Genomic DNA, 27,416 nt, shown 5'->3' on the forward strand with positions numbered 1-27,416 from the left:
GGGCAGCGCTTCCGGCCCGGGCCCCGCCCCCGCGCGCCCGGCCCCGCCCCCCTCCCGCCCACCCACCAATGGGCCCCCAGGGAAGGCACCCCGCCCCCACGGCGGCCCCGCCCGGCGGCGCGTGCGCGGACGCGCGGCGTCGTGTCGCGGCGGCCGCGCTGCGGCGGGAGCCCGAGGGGAGCGGGAGCCCGAGGGGAGCGGGAGCCCGAGGGGAGCGGGAGCCCGAGGGGAGCGGGAGCCCGAGGGGAGCGGGAGCCCGAGGGGAGCGGGAGCCCGAGGGGAGCGGGGCCGCGCCGGCCTCACGCCTTCGCCTCAGGCGAGCGGCTGGGCCGGGCCGGGCCGGGCCGGGCCGCGGCGGGGAGCTGCCCTGGGCTCGCCTGGGCTTCCTCCCCGCGCGCCGGGCCCGCGGCTTTCGAGCGATGAACCGGCGGGCCTGGCGGCGGGGCTCCCGCCTGCCCTGCAGAGGCGGAGAGCGGCTCCCTTCGCCCGTTAAACCCGGCCCTTCTCCGGAATTGGCAGCAGACTGTGGCAGTCGGCTGTGTCTGCAGGTCGCAGCTGCCTCCCGGGGGCACTTTAACACCCCCTCCGTTAAAACCGGTGTTTGGAAACGATGGGCGGCTGCGGGCGCCTGGGGCCCGTCGCTCCGCTAGCATTCAGCGACGCTCTGTTCAAAGGCCGCAGTTCATCTGGACCAAGTTCATCACTTGTTACAGCGTTTTTAAGTTAATAAATAAGCAAATAAGGAAGACATGGGGATTTATAGTAGATTTTAGGGACTGACAGTTTTCAAAAACCCTCTGCTGTAAAGGGCGATCCTCCAAGGCCAACGCAGGTCTGAGAACAAGCGAAGCTGTATGCAATGGAGCAGCCAGCAGCTCCCATTTTACTCCTCCGAAGGCCGGACAGCTCTGTTAGGAGACCCCGCTGGTGCCACTGCCCCCCTGCCCCGTGCAGGAGCAAACTCTTGAAGGACAGAAGGCAAAACTTAATTAATCAGTATTTTGTCAGCTCTCAAAGGCAAAACTCGGGCTATTGCTGCAGTCTTGAAAACTTCGTTTCCAGCAGTTAAGCATGAAAGTGTATAGAAGTGGAAGCAATCAATAGTGGGTTTTGGTCAGCAAGGCAAAACTATGAGTTTCAGGATACTTTGCAAAGTCCTTGTGCTTGATATGCCTTGTTAATGCAATCATACTTCAAATATTAACTGCAATAATATCTATTCTACAGCATTCCCAGCTTTTCAATAAACACATTGGATAGCAAAGGTCCTGCCCAGAACATTTAAAAAATAAAGGACTAGTCACCATTCTTACCTGGTGACAGGGCTGATTGCTGTAGAGCTGGGTGTTAAAATCACAGCCAGTCCCCAAACTGGTTGCCAGAAAACACCCAGGTGGTTTTGCTCTGCTCCCTGTCATTGCTGTGAAGGACACTTCTGCCAGTGAAAACTCCTTTAGACTCGCCCTCACCATCCGGCCCTGCAGACCTGATTGCTGGTAACCTGGCAGCACGCCTCTGCTCACAACCCATCTCCTTCTGTGGTGATACTCCCACCCCAAGAAACCTTTGTTTGCTGTAGTGCATTTGAATTCCTCAAAGCTGTCTGTGTATCTCTGGATTAAACATCTGAAATATGAAGTAAACGAGTATTTATCTCCTGTTTTCCTGCTCAGAGGGCTGCAGGACAGGCCATTTTTTTCAAGTCCAAGTGCCTATGTTGATCCTCCCTAATCTGTACTAGGCACCAAAATACACGGGAAGGTTTGAGATTCTCTGATGCTTCCAGCGAGCTGATTGTGGCACTTTTGAGACAGTCAGGCGTCTTCCCAGCCCCGACTCCCATCCTTGTTCATTAAACCAAATGCCTTCCAGCTCCTCTTCTTCAAGGTGATTTATATTGCAGACTTTGCTGGCTCTGTACAATACTGCTGATAAAAACAGCTATCGTGCATTCTGGATTTAGAGTATTTGTTAATAACCTTGCTCAGCGAGAGGTGCAGTTCAAAGCCACACGATGCCTGGAGGGTTAAGCTTCTGGATTCCTGAGCTGTGTATGAGACAAACTGAAATGAATTAACTTCAGCCATCAGGAAAAGAGCATGCGGATAGAGAATACAAGAATAGAACATATTTTAGCAGACTTAATGCCGATAAACCCTAACAGGATTTAATGGTCCAGGCAGTTGGAAGAAGACTACTCTCAGCATGAAACTTGTTTCAGGAGGTTAACATCAGTTCAATATTACGCAGTGAGCCTCAATGAAGAGCGAGTTAATTTCTTTCAAGGGAGCTGGGAAGATTTTGGACACTGCATTGGTTTTATGAGTATGTACATATGTAATAGCCATCTAGAATAAGTTTCTAGAGTAAATTTCCAAGTCAGTTTTGGAAACTGCTTACAACCCAGAGCTGTTCAAATCTTTCACAGCATTGGTCCTATAAAATGTTGTAATGCTGTCACAGTTTGTGAGAAGAGGTCGGTTGGCTTTTCAGAGCTGTGACTGGCTCCAGGTTTTCGTTGCCCTCTGCTCTCATTGATCAAACCCTCTCCAGGCAGCCTGTCCTTACTGCAGAGCAGGGGCCTCTGCCTGGGAGCTTCATGTGCTCCCATCCCATTCTGCCTCCTGGTCCTTACTCAATGGTCTGGGTCCTGCCTCAGGACAACCCCTTTTTGGAGCTGGCAGGACGCTCCCGGCCCCTGTGAGAGCGGCAGGGCTCTACAGCCACAACTCCCTAGGGAGGAGAAGGAAAGCTGCCAGGCAGAGAGAAGGCAAAGAGAGTTTGGTTCAGTTACAGATCCAGATCGAGGGCCTTGCCCACATTGAATGGATGTCTGCAGCTACCAACGGCAAGTTTTCAACTACAAACCCACAGCAATCAACCTACAGCTCGTGAATGTTTGGGGGTGAGGCTGTTGAGAGCATCAGAATGTCTGGACTTTATGATGCAGGAGACCGTGACTGATGTTTTTTCAGCAGGACGTACTTACAGCGGAGAGTGAATTCATACAGCTAAGTGCAGAAGTCGCTACTTGCTGAAGTAATAGTCTACAGCTAAATTTTGCAAAGGGCACTTCTTTTTAGATTACCATTATGCTTTTGCAGGTTTTCATATTCTGTGAGAAACTTCTTCATGTGGCAAGTGGGAGTGGCTTGTATAGCATTTGTTATTTTTAATGATTGCCATTTAGAAACAAATTCAAGTAAATTGGTGCCAACTCTCTCGTGTAGATACGGGTACACAAAGATGCATGTAAATGCAGTAGTTTACTATATTAATTGCACCAAAATAAATGTATCCATGTTAGACGTAGCATTGATTTAAATATATTAGTATAAAAATCATACTTTGAAACCAGTGTAGTTAAATTAGTACAGAGACTATATGTAGATCAGCCCTAATGAAATCTTTCCTTGTCCCTGCTTCTCCAGCAAGAGGAGTATTAGCTTATGGTTTGTTTAAAGTCCTATTACTAGCAAAGCTGTACAGTTTGGAAGTGATGTAATTCTTTTGCTACAGTACTGTTAATTTACGTTGGGTTTCTTAAAAAGTTGAAGGAACAACATTGAGGCCTTGAACAAGTGAACCTTGGATTGCCACAAGGTGGCACTGAAGGCCCACGAGCGCTTGCTCCACACACGGCCGTGGAGCCTGGAGTGACTCCCGGGATCGTTAATCCTAATATCATAACCTAATGATATTAGAGCACAAGGGTACAAGCGGAGATTAGCCCCACACACGCTATTTGTAGCGCACAACAAGTAGTATTGCGATACAAAACATGGGGCCATCTGTCATGTCACCACCAAGCGATGTCTGAAACGTAGTCACCTCTTGTGACATCCTGGGGGAGAAAAGACCCAAGAGCTACGTGAGTAATTTAACCAGAACAGTCGTGCCACTAAGCCTTTGTAGTTTCACTTTTTGTAACTTCCAGTAAATACAGGAACTACAGAGAAAATACTATGCTACAGTAAGATCTGCTTAACTATCTTAAACAACAATAAAATTTAGTCACAACCATTGTATCTAGAACACATTGGCAATATCCCCTCTCTACACATTATTCTTAAATGTAGAGTCTAAAATCATGATTTGTTTCTAAAAAGTCAAGATTTCTTCTAACAGGCTTAAAGGTTTTAGCACTAGTGTCTATAATTGGTTTTATTTCTAGGCATGTAACAAGCTTCCAAATAAAAAGATGGCATGAAACAGTATTAAATTAAATGCATATGCTTTCAGTTTCAAAACAAGAGGCAAAAACTACACAGTGCACAGTACAACTGACACTTTATTCCTTCGTGATGGGGATATATAGTACTGAAACTGCAAGAGTCACAAAAAAAAAGTGCAAACCTCTATTAGAACAGATTATGGAATGTATTGATGTTTTTGGCACAAAAAGTGGGGAACTATATACTGCAACAAGATTTTAAGTTTAATGAAATGTAACACTTCTGTGTTCAGTAGTCATATTTGTGCACTGCAGAACAATACAATGTAAAACAGTGACTAACACGATTCACATGCAACTCTCTACAAGTTACATCATACGTCCAGTTAAAACTTTTCTGAAAATACATGAGGTCCAATGATACTTTGTTCACAATCACTTAACAAATACCATTCTTTAAGCAGTCTTATCTTTTCAGCTTCCTTACTGATAAAAGCAAAAATAGAGAATCTTAAATAGTAAATTATTTTCCCCAAATGGTTCCATGTGAATGGTGATGTTTTCTATCAAAGTAATTTGGCTCCGACTTCACTGATATAACGTATAAGAAGCTGAATAAAATCAAATGCTCATTTCCCCCCCATATTTCATCCCTAATTCGCTGTGAACAAGCAGCATTCTGTGCACTGACTTTTTGTTTTTAAAACTGGACATAGTGTTGCCTATGAGCTCTGTACCTATCACGTGGAAATCACCAAAAAAATCAGGGCATAGCTTCATACAGTGGCATCTATTTAAGACTGAAAAGGAGTATATTAACATCGAAAAGACAGAAATGCAGAAATGGAAGAATTCAAGTTTATCTTATAAGGTACAGTATGCATTCACATTTTCATTGCAGAGAGAGACACTGTATTCACATTCTGGTGAAGAAAGAAACCCACATATCACAGCTCTCCCTAAACTCTTAGCAAAGATAACATCCGTGAAAGATCTATAATGCACGTTGTAGCTCTTTCATTTGAACGGAGCTAAACTGATTACTCAAAGGAAAAAAAACCTTTGATGAGTAATTCAAGCCCCATTGCTGAGCTATTAACCACAAGAACTTCTGCAGTGGCCTGCTAAGTCATATAGCCTGACTGTTGTTATCAAGTGTTTTATGTGGGCAGCTATTAGTGTTCAGTGTCTCATCTCCTTTTTTGGTTTGGGATTTTATTTTATTATTTATATTAATCAAGGATGATGATTTATATCAGGCATCTGAGAAATGTTCTGGTGACAAGATGTACAGGATGCCCATTAGATGCATATGTATCACAGCAGAAATGTCCTCACGACTGAATTCTTCGTTTGGGCAACACAAAAAATAGCAAACAGCAAGAACAAGAAGCATTTGGCATGATTTTAGTTCTTAGTACCATACTGCAAATGCACAAACTGAAGTGCTCTTAATGTTTTTGCTTTATAATGCCAGAATAAAGAATAACGCTAAAAGCAGAGAGGTGAGAGCAATCCCACTAACCAGCTTAGCTAACTTCTGGCATCAGGCTAAGATGTAATTTAGAGCGTCTATGTTAGGAGGCTACGATACCTACTGAGACCAACAGAGAGCAAGCAGGTGTGATTGAGAGCACACAAATTCTGTGCCTGAAGTTACACAGTTTGAATACTTGAAATCATCATCAAGTATCAATCATCAACTTGAAATCATCACCTGAGGGAATTCAGGTCCCTCAGCCACTCCCTTCCTCTTTCTGTGTACCAAAATGCAGCCTTGAAGGCAAGGAAATCTAAATGGCAGTAGGTGAAAGACCAACCTCTCTGTCAACGCAGATGTTTCTCAGCTCTGACTCCCCCTCTACCTCCTTTGAGGAGCCAGGGGAATTAATTGTCACCTGTTCTATTGCTTTCAGGGACACAAGATATTAACCACGTCCACCACAAATGCTTCTCTCTTCTGGAGTAATCCTAAAGAGGAGGAGTCACCCTTGTTACTCTCCGGCTCTATAGCTCCTGTTGACAGTCATCCTTCCAGCTCAAAAGAAGTCACGCAGAGCCAAAGTGGACCCCTCAGTTTCTCCTCCCTCCTGGCACCTCCTCAAGGAGGGAGTGAGTTTAGGATAGTCTGCCATGGGTTGGGATACTTTGGAGTGATCAGAGAAGAGGGAGGAGTACAGAAAAAGACGACTCAAGTAGAACTGAGGCAACAGAAGGCAAAATCACTTAGGGTTAAAAGAGAAAAGGGGTCATCATTGCATAAACTAGAAATGAGAGTCTGAGGAATGAGAGAGACAGATGAAAGGTGAGAGAGGGCGGAAGAAGAAAAAAAAAGAATAACCAGAAAGTTTGAGAGATAAACTGAACAGAAATCCCACAGCCTAACACTGTCCCAGTGTGGCTGGATGCTCTGACTCCCTAGCGAGAGGAGGGAAGAGGGACTGAAGGACATGGATGGGGGCAGGCCCCGGAGGTGCACGGACAGGTCGGAGGGTTCTGTTCCAGCTTTGTACCACAGCTTCCACGGCTGCATAGGTTTTGAAGAGAGCAGAGCTTGCCTCTAGAAGGTTACAGTTAAATACTGCAGGGTCACTTTTTGGCACAAAATCTTTGTTTAACATCAAGTCATTTTAACATGCAAGATGCTTTATCAGATCTTTTAAAAGCACCAAGGGAAGGCAGAAAAAGAGATTCCCCACTGCAACGTTTACATTCTTAGAGCCTGATCACCTGGGCCACACTTAAATGATGGCACACGGGAATGGAGCAAAGGGGAAACATTAGGAGAAGCCTTTGGGACAGCACACAGCCATGAAAACAGCAGTTGCTGTTTGGCTGGCTAAAGACTTCCTTTGGGACACGCTCTCCTTTCACATACATTATATTCACTCGTCATTGCTCTCTCCCTCGTGACACCTCATGTCATCACAACATGCAGTGTCCCCACAAAGCATCAGATGTATTCTGGTAGCTGCCAGGAGGTTCCCTCCTTGTTAGCCACTGAGATGAAGTGAGAGATAGGCTGAGGAGTACCTAGGGATATGAGTACTAGTGTTTCCTGCCTTATGACTGCACAAAAAAAGCATGCAGGTTTCCAAAGGATATCCCAGTGTGCGCTCAGTTAATACTGTTTGCTTTCCTGCAGACTGCATTGCCTGAGCCCCCCCTGCTCGCTTCCTACTGTACCTCAGCAACAGGCCACAAGTGGTTCAGGAAAGGTGGAGGAGATGTCTAGGAAGCTGATAACATGTTCAGACTATTTGTCAGTCCCTGGAGAGTTCCCACTACTGCCTCTGTTTGGGAATTTCTCCATCCTTAGTTTACAAATGATTTAACAAGAAGCATGTGAATACAATGGGGTATGCTTCACTTTACTGTGGTGAAAAAAAGTATGATTCAGTGGGTAAACATGCTGTGGAATTTGCTACAAAAATTATATTTGTTTTAACTGAATACCACAGTAAATATTCATGCAATTAAAAAATATAAGACTGTTATTGTTCCAAGAAAAACTGCCCCAAGGGCAGATAAAGTACAAATGCCAATCTTTCAGGGAAAAATAGCTTCCCTTATTCATGAGCATAATCCAGGAATAGCTGTCCTTCAACTCCGTCTATCATCCTTTTCTTTTGAATTTTGCTAGTAAGTGGCCTCCAAAAGAGGAAAAAACAGAGAGACAGAAATAAATAAAAAAGTAAACAAAGAGAATTTAAAAAAAACCCATATTTTAGATTACTTTCGTAGGTTTAACTTTTCCAAAAAGCATCTCAGTCTTTCATTTTTGTGGTTTGGGTGCTCCCTGGGATCTGGCCTTTTTAAAAACTCCTCTTCCATTCTCACCAAATTGAAAGTCATGGCATTAGCAGCAAACTGGGACCTGAACTTGCAGGACGTATCTTGTGTGGCTGCACTACTCTCTATCTTTCTGTCATTCAAGTTTCCCAGGCAGACGTTGCCCTTGAATGCTCCCATCGGAGGAAGCTTTTTCTGAAGTTGCGACCTGGCGTCTGAAACTGATTCCAGCCACAACTCTGCCCGGCAGCAGCAACGTGATATGGCTGAGACAGCGAGCACAGTCCATTGCCCACTGTTCCAGCCAGTGTACGGAAAGCTTCCCTACCACACAAGATACCAAGTTCATGAGCCCACTGAGTTTTCTTCAGTCCCCCTGATACCTTGCATCACTGAAAGTAAAGAGGACCGAGGAAGGAAAAAGAAGATGCAGAGCAAGAAAGCAAGAGAAAAAAAAGACAGGAGAAGGGAATAGTGTAAAGACAACAGAGGTGCTTGAAATGTTGAGAATTAGTTGGTTTTCATAAAATTTTCACACAGATATGTTAAATCACTAAAGCTAGGCGTTAGCCATTATAATTGTCTTCTGCTAGCCCATGGGACTAACATACTTAAAAGTTATGTGCCCCCCAACAAACCGTACATCCACCTTAAATACCATCTGCAAGGACATAATAAAAATACACAAAGCAAAAAATTTGTAAACAAGGGTTAGTAGCACAGTGGTACAGTAGATTGTCAATAAAAACAATAAAAGTGTGGATACAGATTCGTCTACCTTGTGTGTAACATTATTGCCAGTTACAAGGGAGGGACTCTGTAAACTCATAATTCTGAATTTTTGTTAATAAGCACAGAGCAACAGGTGAGTGCCCCATCTACTTTCTCCAGTTCTGTGTTGGCTATTGGGATCAGCATGTGGTCCTTCAGTTTTTCAAATACCTGTTTAGGAAAGAAAATGGAACAGAAGTTGTTATGCTTTAGGCCTCTCTACTTTCCCTTTTCTCTAAGTATTTACAGAATCAACAGGCATGGATTTATCAGCAGGTGCTAAGCCATCTCGTCATTTGTAATCAACACTACTGTTTACAGTGTACATGGCCTTCTGGCTATAGGATTCACGCGCATCAATACTGCGGTGAGGGGAACTGTTGCTACATCCAGTTATGCAGAAGCAGCACCAGGGGCACAAGAGACAGTAATTAAATGAGTAGTGCAGATGAGAACAGAGCCCAGGCCTCCCACCTTTCACCATCTGGTATTTCCATGGTGGGATACAACAGCCCATTCTGGAAAGCACCCGATTTCAATTCCCACTGACTTCCCGGTGAGGCTGGGACGCTGGGGGTCTCCCAGGCACCCTCAGTGCGGCACTCACCTTCGCGCTCTCCGGGTACTCCTCGGGGGCTCGGTGCAGCAGGACGTGGCCTTTACTGGGAATGTTTAAGTAGATGCAGTTTGCTGCGGCATCGTCGGGCACTGTCAGCTTGTCATAGCGGTGGTCGCTCATCTGTTGCATGGTCTGCCAGGAAACACAAAGCACAGCTATTTAGACCAAACACATTAGCAGCCCCAAACAAATAGGAGAACACAGCCTTCAAGAAATAGCTAACTACAATTGCCAAGTCAGCCAAGAGTCATTTTGCTATGCAGCAATGAAGGAGATCTCTTTTCATCTCTCCCCTTCAAGGAAGAATCTACTAACCCTAACTGAAATGAGCAGCAGAAAACCTTTGTGAAATGGTTCCTCCAAGTGGCAGGATTAAGCAGGGCACTCAGTAAGCATCATCCGTGGGGTCTTTTCCTTAAGGAATGCGCATTAAGTATGCAAAACTCCTGCTTGCATTGATGGAAACTATAGGTGCTCAGCACCTTCAAAAAAAGCAGCCATCATTCAATATTTATAAAATGACTGTGAATTAACACAAACAGGACAGGAACAGTTCCCAGCCTGGATATGGGCCCAATCTTAATTCTTTTCAAGGACCTCCTTTCTGCTTTGCAAGCAGTTACTCTGTCACTAAGCACCTGTGCTGGGGAGTGAGAAGGCACGTCTGCGCTAATCCTCTTTCCCAAGGGGACAACACAATAACCTCCTCAGAACAGTAGAGCTGGTGGGTTTCAGAGGTTTGGTTTACGAATATAGGGCTCATACACAAATTGGGATCCCGGCTGGAATTTCCAAGACAGAGACCCTCAGCACATGAGGAGCCTGAGATCCCGTGTTTTGGAACAGGCTCAACTTTTTAATAAAGATGGGAAAAGCCTGGACACAAGATGCCTGACTCCCCATTGTACCACTCCAGCTTCACTTCAGCTTCACCCTGACAGAGACCTAAAATAATGCAGAAATAAACAAAGCTCAAAGTCAAAAACTTTGGTCCTACTGAAAGCCTAAGCAAATTCAAGCATTCCCGTTTCTTTACTAGCCCCGCTATGTTCTCACATACATTGCAAAGACACAAACAAGAAGAAAAGGCTTTTTTTCAGCCTAAAAATACTCACACTAATATCATCTTAAAACCAAACTGGTATTCTGATAACAAAATTTTTCAACTCAATTCCCTTCTGAGGGAAACCCCACAGATTTACATCACATAGTAGAGAGCAGACTTTGATTTTAGGCACAGTTAAATTCACCTTTAGATTATTTGCAAGTTCATTTGTACTACTTCTCATTCATTAAAAAATATTATATGGAACTGAATTCTAACAAGGATCTACACCATACTGGGAAGCAACAAAGCAACTCATGCTTGCATACACACAGTAAGTAATTCCTTTATAGGTCTGGATACATTTTTCATGTTGTAGCCTGAGTCATCCACATCCCGCGGAGAACATGAAACTCACAATGAAGAATGCCGTGCATTCTTGAGGAAGTGCTATCAGATTGTCATTTCTTGTTCCTTCTGAAGTTATGAAACGTTCCCGAGTTCCCAAGGTCACATCTACCTCCATAAAAGGTTAATGTGTTTTTCTGGGGAAAAAAAAAAATCCTTGCACCTTTACTTCACCGGATATATTTTTATTACTGTGCTTACCATGGTTGAGTTTCCTATTTATAATTTTGTTTGTCAAGATGTATTTTATTACACTTTCCTTGATGCTGCAGACATCTAGCAGCAGGTGACATGCTTGCACCGGTGCAACTCTTCTCCCTGGTAACCAGAGCCAGCAGACTTGTCCTCTACCTGCGACTTCTCTTTTCTTCCCTACATAATCTTTTTAAGTCTGGATTAAGAAAACATATTTAATAAAATCTGCACTGAAAGACATGTATCAGTAGAGGAAAAGCCACCGTGCCTGGATTTCACTCAGCTCGCAAACAGTTGTGCTTTCTCCAGTCCTTGTTGGCAGCAGAATCCCGATATTGTAGGTTTTCTGTAGGAATGGCTCATTCATCAGAAATACATTGTGAATCACTGTATAACATTTCCATATGAAATTACGAATGAATTCTTAGCAGAAGGCTATGGACACATCTCCCATTCACTCACTCCTGCAAAATGCTGAAGTGAGAACACCAGCTGCAGGCAGAAATGAAGAACAAGTGGCAGGGCTCTAGCTGGGCCAGCACAAGGCATGAACTAACTTTGGGAACCCTGGGACATGATGGGAGGGCACGATAGGAAGATTGTTTTCAAGATTAAAAAGCACAGAAGTGGTGGCTGAATTAATTCAGAAACAAATGAGGTAAAAAAAAAAAAGAGAGTGGGAAAGTGAGATAAAGCAGCAAGGGAGTTTGAGTACACAGCTGTGACGGTGGGAATGGGATGTCAGCTAGCTCAAACACCATAGCAAGAAAGCATTTATTAGTAACTGGACATTTGACAATACAGGATTACTCTCTTCCTCAGCTTTTAAGGTAAGAAGAAAATCATATTTGCAAGCTTTCATCCCCATTTAACTATGCCTGCATGTTGAAGTAAAATTTCAAACCCCGCTTTCTTGAGAAAGCATCCCAGCAATAACAGCCCAAACCTGCCCAATAGGGAGGCTCCGGATGCAGCAGAAATGCACTGATACACTGCAATCGGGTTACTTTGAAGACCCGTGGGGTTTTCCATATTTCTATTATGTAAAGTCATTGAGCACATGTGCCTGGTCAGACAGGACTCCAGGGCAGAGGAGGAGATAAAAGCAAGGTCCTTTGATTGTATTTTCTATCAGATACACCCCAAAAATATGTATTTTTTTGAAATTACAAGTTTACAAAGACTACAGCGCTTGCACAATGTGTTTGCGGAGGGCTGGCTTTCTGCCCACAAACATTGTACGAACATTGTATGACCAGCTACGTTAAGAGGCAGGCATTTCCCGCATGCCTAGTTTTTCTGGGAATTTTCTTCAGCCTGAAGAGGGTGATTTTCATTGCGCATTCTCTCAGCCCTTAGTCATGCTTTCCTTATGTTGAAGTCATTCGCATAGCCTAAAATGCCTTTTCTATAGTTTCTTACAGTGCGTCTTCCGACAACTGAGGTAATGGATAAGCTAAATAATCCTAAATATGAAGCAGCATTATGCATGAAGGAAAAATGCGTATGTGTTTAGGGCCTATTATCACTGAGAGAGTTAAGATGACCGCATGCACTTTTAAACCAGGCCAACCCTAGTTACAAATTTTCCCCCTCCATGAGGACGGCACCAGTCTGAGCCCTGCTGCCATCAGGGACCTACTCGCATCCAGTTTGCTGCAGGACAGACAGCGACCAAACCCACCACACCTGCAAGGCACCTTTGGATCTCCAACACCCCACCAGCAAAACCAAATGTACAGCGAGCATTCTTCTTGCTAACATGGCAATGAACACCGCACTTAAAAATGCCTGTGTCAGGTTGACAAGAAGCGCAGATTTTCAGGGTCTGATTTTTGTGTTGATTAGCTCCTGCTCCCCTAGCCCCCAACATTTAGAAGAAAAAACAAACCTAAGCCCAAGTTAAATGCATATAACCCTACACCCACAGGATCAGTCCCTCACCAGATTTCAGTTACCTTGTCCTAAATCCTTCAAGTCACGGTATTCTTAAAAGAAAACTATTCACTAAAAACTATTGAAGATATTTCTTCCATCCCACCTCTTCCTTCTTTCCAAGCACATTAAAGTTTGGCCTGTTTACACTGATGCTTAAGTAACACATGGCCTGGGGTACAGTGCAAGTTGGAAGATTTTAATGCAAGAGACTGAAAGTTGTGAGAAAAACATTAAGCTACATCAAGACTTTGCCTGTAACCATGAAAATTAAGCCTTTTGTGGTGCAGGGCAACTAACACTGATGAGAAGAACAACTCAGCAATATGCAAGTCACATCCACCCAGGTTAGCTGGGAGTCTGGAGGACAGCATGCTTCTCTTCTGCTTGGAGGAAGGGCCACTTGTCTGGGAACGACAGCAGACTTACACCCTTACACACTTAAGGCAAAAGATGAGGACGGGCACCTGACCAGTATGTTGCCATCTGGAGGGAGGACTGAGAAAGGTAAATTATTGCTCACTACCTGGAAAATACCTCTGATTACCAAACCTGCCATTTTTTAATGCTTGTGGAACCTGGAAGTGCTTCTTTTTTAGTGCTGCATCATGTGGGTCTCCAGTCCCACATCAAAGGTGACCATATCATAGAATCATAGAATCGTTAAGGTTGGACAAGACCCTTAAGATCCCACTTCTGGATCCTACGACAGGGACTGGAGTCGACATTTCTTTTGTTTTTTGAACTTGCCCCTTGCCTTTAAAGCTCCCATGGTTCTTGCACAGGGAGAGACAGTGAACAGTTGATTCCCAGTCACCTTTTCCACATCACTCCTGATTTCATAGACATCTATCATCACCTCTTAGTTGTCTTCTTTTTTACATTACAGTCATAGCTTGCTTAGTTCGTCTCCTCAGGGAAGCTGTTCCAGGTATCCATCCATCCTTATTGCACTTTTCTGAATCTTTCCAGTTCTACTATATCTATTTTTGGAACAAAGGGATCATGCATGCAAAATGCACACAACAGCCAACATGCAGATGCACCACAGCTTTAATCAGTGCCATAATGATGTTGTTCTTTAGGCTTTCAGCTGAGCTGGCAATTTCAACAGGCCAAGAATCTTATTTCTGTGGTAATGATCAGTCAGAGCACATTACTTCGTATGTGATGTTCACATCGTCATTCTCCCTGTCCCTTGCTGCACATCACTTCACACTTATCTACACTGAATTTCATTCATTGTTTTATCGCCCTGTCTCTGTCTATTAAGTTGCTTCCTCGCCTTTTCCTATTTGGAGAAAAAACTGGCACTGGAGATGGAAAGCAGCAGCCTTAGGGCTCAACACAAGAAAATGTGGGACAGAGCGGGGCTGGAGAGCTATGCCACGGTGCTATGCGCCTGGGTGCAGGGACTCAGCCTGCCACACAAGCCACTTAACAGCTCCTCAGTTTCCTTGAAACGCAGCAGTGACAACAGCAACCATAAGCAGTTGGCCAGGCTGACCAGAGGGGACAGAAGAGCAGAGCTGGAAAAGCCAGTGACCTTCTTGAACGTCAAGATCTATGAGGAGTGTCACCCCTGAAATGCAGACAGGTGGGAGAGACAACAGCAGGGCAGACTCAGTAGGAAGGGGACAAGACAAACACTTTGAGCAGCATAAGCCACAGTAGAACGATCTAAGGCTTCTTGTCAGCTACTGAAGTCTGCTAGAGATATAGGATAGGACAGGACAGACCCTATGGATGCAAACGGCATTCTAGATCTATTTGAAACCAGCAATGCCGCAGTGTGCCATGGTCACTACACCAAATTTCTTAGCCCATACACAGCCAGAGTGTTACTTTAATTTCCACCTACCACCCACACTCTCAGCAGCTGGGCTTTGGGCTTTTCTTCCCTGCTGCACCCTCTCAGTCATGTTTTCCAGACGGCAGAGTTCTTTAAGCAATGTCTCCCACCCTGCTCCTCAGCTTTTCCTGGTGCAGGACACCTTTTGCATCACTGCAGATGTGACGGGTACCAGGTGCCGTTCACAGGCGCACCTGCGCTGCTCTGCCCCTCTGAACCACCTTGCGTCACGGCCACGCTGTCACCTGCCTGCCAGCTCTGCCCCAGGACCGCTGCAAAGGGAAACCACGACCTGAGGAGGGGAAAAGGAAGCCGCTTACGTGTGTTCTTTCAGTCAAGAAGGCGAGAGGACGAACATCCTGTCTTTTGGAACAGGAACCCAAGGAGAGAATAGTCAAAGAAAAAAAAAGAAGCAGCAAAGGAATAGAAACCTGAGTCTTGCATTTACGCAAGTCAAATGACATCTTCTCAGTCAGCCTCTGACCCAGCTCCTGCGGCTGACAGCCTTACGGGTGACGACAAATGTGTTGAAAGGGACACTTTCCTCGCCCTTTTTAAAAAAAAAAAAAAAACCCGACTAACACAACAGTCCCTGTTCTATAAATGTACACTTTTGAGTCTGTATATTCCAAAAGATTAGATTCTTCTGCATGTATGCAAACTGCACAGCACTGACACTCAGTTAAGCACAGTATGTTTATTACAACATCTAACTTTAATTAAAGGAAAACACAACTAGTTGCTTTTTTAAAGTAGCAGGTCATCTGGTACTCAGTGAAGACCTGTGTCCTCTGAGATGCCATACACCCCTAATTCATAAACTAATGGAAAAATCAGACAGAGCTAAAGGAAAGTGCACAGAATTTTATAAATTGACTAATTTTCCTATCTATAAGGCTGAGAACAGCAAAGTCTCATTTTTTAATTTTTATTTTTAGGAGCAAGTTGTCAATTGTTCTCTGGATTTCACTAACCTTTCTTTGTTGCTGCACTACAGAAAAGTCAGCATTCATCTGCACCTTCTGCTAATTCCCTAACTGATGTCATCCTCTTTGGATTATTAATATTAGTAATCATTTCCACAGCAACGCATTCTGATATCGTAAATAGAGGATTATGACTTCATATGGGGAATAAGCAGAGGCACAAATGATGAATTCTTAAGGAAGAAGAGATAATGTTTTCCTGCAGGCTTGTGCATTACTAGAAAAGACAGACACTACACAGACAATAGGAAGAGCAGATTTAGCAGAGCCTTTTCACGCTGCCTGGGGGCACAGGCTGCTTTCTAAGAACATTGGACAGATGAAGTTTTCCCTTAGGTGCCCGTTCTGGAGGCGCTTCTGTGGCAGAGCTGGGAACCCCTTAGCTTTTATGCAGGCACTATAACCCTGCTCTCATGCAGGGAAACCACTCGGCTTTTTAAAGCTGGCACACTACAGAGACTTCAGTTATACAAGATGGAATAAGAACAAAAGGCATTTAATCACAGGAATGAGGGCAACTGCCAATACTAGAACAACTCCTTGCGCCCAAGTCTTTAAAAGCACTGCTCTGATCATAACTTTGGATACAGACCAAAGGCCTAGTTGCCCCAAAGAGACTCCTTTCTATTTTATCCTTAAGATGTGGTTTTGATAAGTCTCCCTTGACCTCTGTCAAAACAGCATATGGGGGTGCATTTGCAAGAGCGTCCTTCAGGGAATAATTTAGGGGGTGAATGAGCAGCTCCACTCCTAATAGAAGATACTGAATCGGAGAGTCAAGATCAAGGCAGAGCAATCATGTCAACCTTTTATCGAAAGTGGGGAAAAAAAGAAAGGTATTTGCTGAAGTCATGGTATTGCACTACTGTACACATCCCGATACACTCCTGACCATAATGAAATCCCATTGACTAATGAGCTTGGAGCCCAGGATACCAAGGACGAGCTCAGAAGTGCAGATGTCACCACTCCTCCAGGTCCCGCTGGGGCAGGTCTGTCCAGGGGACACAAGGGGTTACAAGCTCAGCTGCATTGCCTGCTCTGCCTTGCAACAGCACTCAGCCCTGACATCTGCCACAGCCACGCTGCCTCTGTAACTAGCATCCCTTCCTCTGAAACGACCAGGTGAAATCCCAGATGTTTCACGTGAAACCAGGAAGTGCCCCGTTATCCCAGATCCTGGAGGGAATACCCCAGATACAGCAGCCACAGGGATTAAGCTCAAGCCATAAGAAAGGCTGACAGAGCTGGGGTTGTTCAGCCTGGAGAAGAGGAGGCTGCGGGGAGACCTTACTGCAGCCTTTCAATACTTAAAGAGGGCTTATAAGAAAGATGGGGACAAACTTTTTAGTAGGGCCTGTTGCGATAGGACAAGGGGTAATGAGGGTAGATTTAGACTGGATATAAGGAAGAGATTTTTTACAATGAGGATGGTGAAACACTGGGACAGGTTGCTGTCTCGAACGAGTGGAATGTACCTCACTCAAAAGAGAAGCAGCAATGTGTTTTATTGAGGTAAAATAATAATTTGACCGAGTTCAATGAATTTGACAGAATTTAACAAAGTTTAACAGGGGTTTGCCCATGTTCAGTAAGTTTGATAGCAAGGTTCACCTTATTAATTATGGGATGGAAGAAACACACAAAGGAAAACTGAGTTAGAAACAAGTTAGCATGATTCACACAGAGACCAGAGACGCAAAGGGTAAGGAAGACGCTCCCATTGCGTCACAAGGTTCAGAGCGGACCCCTTTGCTTTCTAAACTCCTGATAGAGCTCAGGTGCAGCTAGGTCCAACCTTAGTCTCAGACAACGGTTTACGTCTAATGAAATTATCTATACAAAGTTTATAGTAATTAATATTTAATAGCTACATGGGTTAGTAATGTTTCATTAATATTAATTCAGCATGCTATCAGTCACTTACCGATAATCTGTCACGGGTAAGGGATCTCTCCACCTTGGGCAAGGAAGGATCTCTTAGTCTCAGGTAAGGAATCTCAAACCTTGAAAGGCATCCCTGCTCAAGGGAAGAGTCACCTGGCATGCAGTCAAGCTGCAATTCAGAGAGAGCTCAAACTGGACTTATCCAAAGATCTGCTGTTGGTAAAAGGTCTCTCTGCCTCAAGGAGCAACCTGGAGAGGTGTCCCAGCTCAAGGGGAGACCACTGCCATGCAGCCATGCTGCCTAGCACGGAGAGCTCAAAGAAGGCTCACTTAGGCTGTCATATTTATGGAATAAAGTGTTTGGCTTGTAGTCAAATCACATGCATGGAAAGGTAGGCATGAGACTCCTTGTACCCACAAGTTTCTTTGTTCCTTGATAAATGAGTCTTCGAAAAGCCACGCGCTATTCATGTGTTAATCACGTGATCGGTGTTCCAAGCTCGCATCCATCGATGCTCACTGTGTCACTCTGCTCCTTTGTGGGTTTTCAGAGAACAGGTTGAAACTAGAGGAGTTCTTGGCCTGGCTATGGCTCAGGCCTTTACTTCCTTTGCAACCTGTACCAAACTACTGCTAGTTTGGTTAAGGGGTTGAGTGCACCCGTCACAGTTGCCCAGAGAGATGGCAGATGCCCCATCTGTCAAAACATTCAAGGTCAGGTTGGATGGGGCTCTTGAGCAGCCTGGTCTAGTTGAAGATGTCCCTGCTCATTGCAGGGGGGGTTGGACTAGATGACTTTTAAAGGTCCCTTCCAACCCAAACTATTCTATGATCCTGTGATTCTATATGGTGGGATGAGTGCTCTCCATGTCGCAGCCCTCACCCCTAGGCACCATGACAGGTATCCCACCTTCCTTCCAAATCCTCTGCTCCTTTCCGAGATCCATCAGCAACCACCAGGCATTACCCCAGAGCAGTGGGGTCAGCTGGAGGCTTTCTCTACCAGTCCCCATGGGGAGACCCTGGGCTTAGTCCCTTGGAGAGTGCCCGACATCGGAGCCTACCCAAAGGACAACCCTCATTTCCCGATGGGTGAGAGAAAAACTTCATTAGCAGGCTACAAATAAATTAGCTTGCTACAAAGGGTTATCCAAAGGGTGACAGAGAATGGTTTGACTGTAGACAAAGCTGCTTAAACCAAGGACTGTGTCCACCGTCATCTGCCGCTGTCCAAGTCTTCACTCATCACAGAAAGTGGAGGGGATTTGTGCTCTGTACCAACCAACATGAACAGCCAACATGGACAGAAACATGACTTTTCAGGATTTAGTATAGAGCGAGAGAGTACAGAAAGGAGTGTGTAAAAGATGCCGCATCACGGTTCCCGTTGTCATCTTGCCTAGCGTTTGTCTTTGCTGCTGGAACCTGAACTGGATTACGTCCCAGGCCAGTTCCTGCTCATCTGTTGTCCCAGCAAGACCCTAGGGTTGAGTCCCTCGTTGTGGAAAAAGCAGTGCAGAGCATTCGCCCACGGACCTGCCCTGTCACCTCCCTACACCAGGGCCGGCACCATCACAGCCTGAATTCATCCTCATTCATGCTGACAGTAAAAGTCCGTGACTCCAACAGTGCAGGATCAGAGCCCAAAGGTGACATGTTTGGAGGAAATCCTGGCTTCTCTGAGGGAAGAGAAAAATAATGCCAGGCTTTACTGGCTCAACAGCCATGGCCAATGTTCAACTATGGAGTTATGTGTACGGAATTATAAATGAGTTTAACTACAAGAAGGAATTAAATGCACGCTGAAAACAGCAGAGGGAAGTTAAAGTTTCAGATGTGATAGCCACTACAGGCCCCAGTAGTTTCTGCAGTTCATTTGTCTCTCTCTTTCACCCAGTTTTCTCAAGTGCCACTTTTCAGCTGCAGCCCAAATATTCTATACTTGCCAGAGCCTGAAAAGGATTTCATGGTTAAAATGTCACTTCTGATTTATTATCTGCTTCTAACATGTGCTCTATAATCCTAGACTCTGTGCACTCATTTCCTAGCTCACTTGCAGCGCTTTACATTACACACACAGCACTAAACTCATGATCAATTGCACTCTGCCATACGTGAGCACCAGATGCAATTTCTTTTTCTATTTTTAAAGTATTTTAAGGATACATGAGTTGCACCAGTAAGAACAATCAAGAAAAATGTCTCTTTCAAACAAGATTGTTAATAGGAAGATAAATCCTACTTTAAATGTAAAACGTTAGCAAAGCATGACATAGCAGTTTACTTGTTGCCTAACAAGACACACTACAGAATGGAAACAACTCAACTACCAGAGATGGTTAAAGACAGCTTAATCATCTTGCTTGTATGACTGCATTTTCTGAGCAGACATGAAAAATGGCAACAACAAAGGAGAGGTTTAAAATAACAAGCTATCACAATAAAGGAGTGGCATGCTGGGCTGTGCCAGGCAAATGACTCAGTAGAAGCTCAGGGACCATACTGCGATGGGTAACGAGAGGAGCAGCTGAGAGCACTGCTATAGCTCTGTCAATCTGGTGAAATCCAGGGAGCAGCTTTTAATTCTGAGTATCAGTGCCTCACATAAATCCTACTGCAATTGCATTTCCACAAGACTGCAAGAAGCTGATTACCAACTGATTTTTTTTTTTTTTTTGGAGGCAAATGAACAAATACAAAGAAACCACTGAGGTCAATAAACAAGAATTCAAACATTAGAGGAAGCTAGTGATAAGCAGCACTGCCAACCCCGTCATTTCCGAGACAGATGCTTTACCTATTTGTTTTCCAATAATTTCTCTGAAGAGATTTAGACTCCTGGAGGAACAGCTAGAGGTTCCCCAGGATGAGCGTGGATACAATATACTGAGCAAGAAACATGCTCTAGGTAACTTCGTATGTTGCTCTGACTGCGACGTGGTTGCCTGATGTAACCTGTCAGCTCGCTGGGAGCGCAAGAAGGGCACGTGCTACAGCACAAAACCGCTGCTCCGGGCCAGAGTCCCTAACCTCAGCTGGCAGGGTGTGAGCAAACACAACCATCACACACATGTAAACGTGCCGCTAAATCTCCAATGCAGAGAAACACACAGAAAACTGACAGCTGATTTATCTTTTTAAAAGATATCCACCAACAATCAAAGACTGCTAGATTATCTTGTTAATTACCATTTTCTTTTAAAAACATATCTGCTTTTTACTGTACCTTGATTAATGCTGGTATTTACTTGACAGCTAGTTACCAGCAATATTTAATCAGCTTATCCAAAAAATATTTTTGGCTACAACAGCTAAATTGATGCACTGCAACACGATTAGCCGAGCTGTGCAAAAGGCTTTAATCAAACTGATGAGTTCTCAGATTAGTCCTGGCTCAAGTTCAAATTGCAGCTCTGAGCAACCAGTATTGTACTTGAATTTTGCTCATGTTTATAAACACTATACAAGTGTAGGGCTGTCTGGATATCTGCAAATTTCATCAGGCTGCTGCTCACAATGCATTTCAAGTTTGAGCCTGAATATTTGGGATAGCGCATATTTCACAGGGAAAGATGCAGGGCACTTTCCGTCCCAAACTAAATCAATCTCACAGCATCAGTAACATCAGACCTTTACAACCAAAACCATTTGTCATAAGTTTCTCAGGGGAGAAGACATGGGCGATAAGCTGGGAACGTGCTCCCAGAGCTCCAATAAGACAGTAACTTCAACAGCTTGTTCAAATGAATGAGCAAACTTAAAGCCACTACAAACTATGTGTGAAGCCACGGGACTGTCCTCTTTCTTAAGAGCTCCCCTAAGCCCATGCAGAGCAATCAGGCTGCTATCCTATACCCTTAATTGCTGCCAGGCTGCAAGGCTAAGCCAGCCAGGACTGCACTTTCCTGGCCTCCATAATTCAACCCATGTCCAGCAGAGGAGACTGAGATTTGAAATGTAGGTTTTATCTTAGCTGGGGACTGAGACATTTTAAATCTTGAACTGTCACAAGATAAAAAAGAAAAAAAAACAACCACCAAATCTCTGCTGAGCTCTGATAGTAAAAATTATGCTGCTGGGAAATGAAAAGTCCTAGGATTATGCCCACGAGGAAAATGTATAAAGCTAAAAAGCAAATGTGCAATGAAATATCACAGCATGGCAGTAAGGACAAGTCTCTCAGGCCTCCATCTTGCAAATACTTAAGGATGTTTTGAAGTAATAAATATCAGCTTACTGAAGCTGAGGAGGTGTACAAGACATGAAGGATGGGTTCCTAAACTCTTTGGGGGCCAGGGATGTTCATTTCAGAGTTACACACTATTTCTGTTGTAAGTGTTCTGCCTGGCACAGATTCAGATCAGTAGCCTTGGGCACTGATAGCAGTGCTGTTCTTTAAAATAATTCATGCTTTAGAATCAGGGCAAGAGATGCAAGTCAGGTTGCATAAGTTGCATTTAAACTGAGTGGATTTCAAAGAGCTTTCTCACTAGTTAAGCAGAGCTATCTCCACCCCTCCTAATTTACTATAAGGGACACACAGCTGGCTTCCTCCATGCATTAGTGACCTTGTTGCATCAAGAAGGCTTCTGCAAAGCCAAAGGGCAGAAGCCTGCACTTTGGTTCTTATTTATTGGCAAAAGAATCAGTATAATCCTAAGCTGAAAATTTGGGACTTGCTGCCATCACTGAAAAGTAGATTTTGGTTCAACCTTTGAAGGCAAGTCCTGATAAAAATGTGTAAGACACTTAGCTGTAATGCTTTCAGATATGCTCTGGCTTACCTGTGTCTCAAACCAAATCATGCAGGATGGTGGGTCGTAATTTATCAAGAGGGATAAACTCCCTCAAGCTTCACTTCAGGGCAAGTCACAGTTGCACTTTGCTGTTTTGGTGCCCTGCTTTCTGCTGCAAAGCATCAGTGCCTGCAGCTGTGCTACCATGCAGGAGCAGCGATGCTGATCTCTCAGGTGAGCTGTCTCCTTGCCTATGTGCATAATGAGATTCATGGCCTCAGATGTCTCTGTGCTCACATCTCCGAAAAAGCTTAATTTGATAGATTTGTTCTGAACACACCCAGCAGGCAGGAAAGCCACTGAGCCCAGCGCAACCCACAGGAGCAATAAACATTTCCCACTGAGGAAGATGGTGGTAGTACAGCGTTGACCTGCTACACAACAGATTACTGGTTCGCAAGTCTGCCAGCAAAGAGAGACCCAGATTCATGAAGCCTCTTAGCCTGAGGGTTCAAACCCACACCTCCCACTTCAAAGGAAAATGTTCAGAGACTCAAATTATTGGCAAGGCTGGGGTAAGACTACTTCCCTCCTTTCTGCTGAAGCCATGCTGTTATGAGACCCTCATGGGACCAGAGAGGAAAAAGCGTGACCAGGAAGGAACTTGACTTTGGAGCCAGGTGATGGAGGAAGCAGAGATAGGGAGTCCTGGACTCTGGTCCCTGCACCTGGAGTTACTTACTGATCTTATCCAGAAAGTCTACACTGCAAAACGTGTACACAGGTCATCTTCACGAAAGGGATCAGACCCCTCTCCCTCCTCCTTCATGCCAAAACTTTTACTTCCCCTCTGGCAATTTTAAAAGCCACATTTCCTCAAGGCAACATCTGAAGTAAACATCTGCTGCTGCTCTGATGATATCTCCTTCCTCCCTCCTATCACTAAATTACCACCTTCTTAGTCAACAAAGCTGTAAGTAATAACCTGCATAATCCATTTTAACCTGTATAATCCGTTTATTTCCTGAAGATAGCTAAAGCTAAATTAACATCACTGTTCTCTTGCCTGATATAAACATTCTTTATGGTTTGCACATACAGGAGACTCTGACATGTACCAATTTCCTCTTTCATTGATTTACATCTATTTTAAAATTCCAGCATCCTTGAGCAGAGATTAAAAACTAAAAAACTCAAGTTTGTTGTTTAGAAGATTTTCTTATCCACTTTACCTTGAGGGCTTTCTGTGCAGCTTCACTTGATCCAATAGCAATCAAGTTTGGTCCAGCCATGCTGCAAAAGCTCTTCAGATGCAAAGAATCATGAACAGGGACTGTGGAGACAGCATAATCCTGTATGGGAACAAAGAATGGTTGCTATAAATATTTTTAAATTGTCCTAGTTCCATAATTATATTGAGACATTCCATAATTAATTTTGCTCTCTGCAAATTAACAATAGCAACATATCCCAGGGCACAAGTGTCAACTGTTTGAGTATGAAATACCCCTCTGGACCAGCTTGTCTTGTCTGGTGCACTGGAGTAAAATCCAGAACATGTTTCAAATATTACTATTGTTGCAACTGTAAAGAAATACATTAAAATGTGTAATTAAACAGTATGTACATAAAACCTCTCCAGGGACCAGCAATAAGAACACGTTGCTGATACATGAGAACATTAAGAATGTGAGTGTTGATACGCTCTCAAATAATAACAGCCTCCCACTATCCAAGTTACTTTTATGCAGCAATCTCACATTTCAGATCCAACTTCAGCATCTGTCACTTCACAGTATGCTCAAACCTTTTCAGTGAGTTGTACTTGTTTTTTTCTTTAATAAGTCCTAAATAAAGCACTTGAGTATCACAGATGTCTTGGCCAGTATAATTTTTAAATTGGTTCAGTGGATGATAGCCTATCTTTCCTGTGGCATGAATGAATCTACAAACCTTAAATGTGTCAGCCAGAATTTCTGCACCACGTTGATTTGTCCGCCTAGAAAGACCCACAAAAAATTCTCTGCCTGGAATGAAAAAATGAAGGGCAAAACAGTTAGTTGGGTTTTTTTGTTTTGTTTTGTTTTTTTAAGCCATCAAAAAAAAATCACCACATCAGCTCCTTCATCAGAACATACACATTTTAAAAACAGGCCTGTTTTAGAGACATTCTGAAGCAGTCTTTCATGGGTATCATTTTCTATCTTTCTTTTCTCAAGCTGAATAGTAAAACTGAAAATTCAGCTTAGAAGAATGCAACCTGCAATTGTGAGCTGATAATTTAAAGCAATTATCTTTTTCCAGAAGACACGTTTCACCAGAAGCATAAATAGCTTCCTCTTCTAAAGCTCTGCAATGGTCATTGAGTCAGGAAAGAGAACAGCTGGGCTGGATTAGTACAGCACTGATTGACCATTTCCCCCTCCCTCTGAGATTTCCCCTGGTCTGGAAGGCAGCTCTGCAGCCACCGCATCCTCCAGCTCCAGAGGAAATCAGCGCTGGATCTGCACTGCATTAGAAAGGCCTCCCTTCCCAGTCTGCTTCTTTTGAGACCTTTCTTTCCCCTTGGTGAACCAAGGCAAGCAGCCAGTCTACTGTGATGCTGATCAAAATAAACAGGCTCATTCAACACAGGCAGGGAGCAAGCGTGTGTGCAGCCGATGTGAGAAAATGCCTAATGGGTTTAATGACATAAAAAACACAGTCAGTACCTTCATCTTTGAAGTCAACCATGCATATAAGTTGTGTAGCACATGACATCTGGCAGGCAACCCCACCACTTTCTCCATAAACTAAAAATGGATTTTTTGCGTTTGATTCATTGAACTAGCGACAATTGTCTGCATCAAGCTTTTACAAGTCCTCAAAATGAGTCTAGTGAACGTAGCTGCTTATAAGAAGAAATATGAAACAACTGCAGGCAGTTGACTACTGAAAGCATTTTTCTTATTGGCACTTTACAAGCTAAAATAAAATTTGTATGCACAGTGCTGCTCTTTGTACTGTGTGTACTGCTACTTCATTTATTCAGGCATTAGGCAGGCCATCAAGGGTTGCATTGAAAATTCATCTCTCGGCTACCTTCGTGACATTTAGTAAACAACTGATTTAACAAACCGCACGACCTATATTTTACTACGTAGATGACAGATAGCACGCAGTCTTCGAGGCAGGCAGAATATGTAAACAGCAAATTCACTACCACTATACCTGTAAATAAGACATCTCCACCATCCAAGGTTGCATTTTCATCTACCATCTCTACTATATTGAGGTTGAGACTTTCTAGTACTCTCTTCATGGCTTCAACCTGTTTAAAAGAAAGTTGTTTAGAATATATTGTATTATTGAAAAACTTTAAAAAAACTACCAGAAATACATATCATTAATAAGAATTAAAGTCCTTTAACATGCCTTTAGCAAGATGGATGGCAGGGTCCTTTATGTCACTGCCCATCGCAGTTCCCCAACTCTCTCCAGAGACCTTTGTGGTCTGGAGGGGATGGGGTGTCTAGTGGCAACAACCAGGCTCCTGCCTTTGCACAGGAACCATGCAGCATCCAGGAGACAGATGAGGGGTCCAAAATGAGTATTAAGTCCAGTACCTCTGCGCAGTAATATCCTCTCTTGCAAATCCTGTCCCTTGGATTTGAGCAGCAAAAAGGACCAGCAGGATTGATGTTCTCTCCTTCCATGCTGCTCAAATGCAAGACAAGGATCTACCAGCCATGGAGGTGACAGCTCTACCCCAGGCCCCTCTTCAGTCAGGAGAAGAAAAAAAAAAAAAATCCCCAGAGCAGTAAATGTTCATTTCCTTTATAGTTTTGCAACTTTACTCAGCACTAGTTCTCCTTGCGTTTTTGAGCTACCTTGCTACAGAATTACAAGACCTTTCATGTCTATACGTTGTGCAGGTGGCTGCTTCCCACGGAGAGCCGCGCGCATGGCAGGGAGCTTTCCAGCTGAAAGGAGCTTGTAACAGGAGTGGGGAATGCAGCTTCAGTAGGTTTCCTCTTTCCCAGTGAGGGCTGCCCAGGATGCCTAGAGCAGAACCTGTTCCTATAGAGGCTCAGATCATTGGCCATCCATAAGAGGGGCTAACGCTCGCTATGTTCAAGCGCCATCGTCTTGGTGCCTTGTAAGCCAAAAGAAGCACCTACACGCAACCAACAGCTCACCAAAAGCTACAAGCTTGCAGAACGTCAATATAAATATGAGCTCATCCACAGAAACCCGTGAACCTGATCCCACACAGCAGCATTTTTGTGTTAGGTGAAACCTCCTCACTGTGGTAACCAGAGATGCCCAGCAAGCATTAACGAACGTGGAAGATGCAGCGATGACCTGTTACATAGCTCTGATTTTTGCATATCCCACAGGTCATTTATCTATTTAATGTGATAAATTAAGCATTTCTAGAAGAAACACATGAAGCTAAAGCAGGTGACATGGTACTTGTCTTCCAGAACCATATACCAACAGAAGCAACTCCAGCAGCCCTGCTCTTGGGCTCTGCCAAACTATACCTGTCACGGCAGAGAAAGGAGACGGGATGGTGATTAGTCCTTCACCCTTGCTGCAGCAGCTTCAGAGCAATAGCAGCACATGCTTTGGCTGTCATACCTTCCTAAGAGCAGTGCTGGCTTCAGGGAATAAGGGAGGAGGCAGATGTGATCCACCTAAGCCCACTTTTTCTGCTCAGTTTCCATGATTTGGCCATGTGGCATTTGTGAGTCATCCCATTGACCCTGAAGCCCAGGCCTAAAAGGCAAGAGCAAGTCTCCATGGGCTGCCAGGACAGCTGATATAGGTCTATAACAGATACACTGGGTGCATCATCTTATCCAAGATTGGTCTGCTCTCTGGAGGTACCTCTTTCTCTCTAGCACATCCTCGCTCTCCAGTCACTTTACAGAAAAAACCTTGGACAAGCACGCTGCTAAAGTAGGTGCCTCAGATTAAAGTTGAAGGGGACAAAGGCAGGTCTTTGTGCCATCTGGAGAATGCTAATGGGTT

General features: G+C 44.1%; 1 protein-coding gene across 1 annotated transcript in view; it reads right to left on the reverse strand.

The window, feature by feature from the left end:
* Positions 1-8,602: 8,602 nt before the first annotated feature.
* The window catches only part of DDAH1 (dimethylarginine dimethylaminohydrolase 1), a gene marked incomplete at its 5' end in the record, with an annotated part of 60,665 nt that continues 41,851 nt past the window's right edge, over positions 8,603-27,416 (reverse strand). Inside the window, 5 exons of the mRNA XM_082312531.1 lie at positions 8,603-8,908; positions 9,345-9,488; positions 23,633-23,752; positions 24,354-24,427; positions 25,611-25,710. Coding sequence (XP_082168657.1) covers positions 8,792-8,908; positions 9,345-9,488; positions 23,633-23,752; positions 24,354-24,427; positions 25,611-25,710 — 555 coding nt within the window. The 3' untranslated portion in view covers positions 8,603-8,791. The remainder of the gene's footprint in view (positions 8,909-9,344; positions 9,489-23,632; positions 23,753-24,353; positions 24,428-25,610; positions 25,711-27,416) is intronic.

The sequence above is a fragment of the Platalea leucorodia genome, assembly GCF_965183815.1.
Source record: "Platalea leucorodia genome assembly, chromosome: 5".
Taxonomy (NCBI): Eukaryota; Metazoa; Chordata; class Aves; order Pelecaniformes; family Threskiornithidae; genus Platalea; species Platalea leucorodia.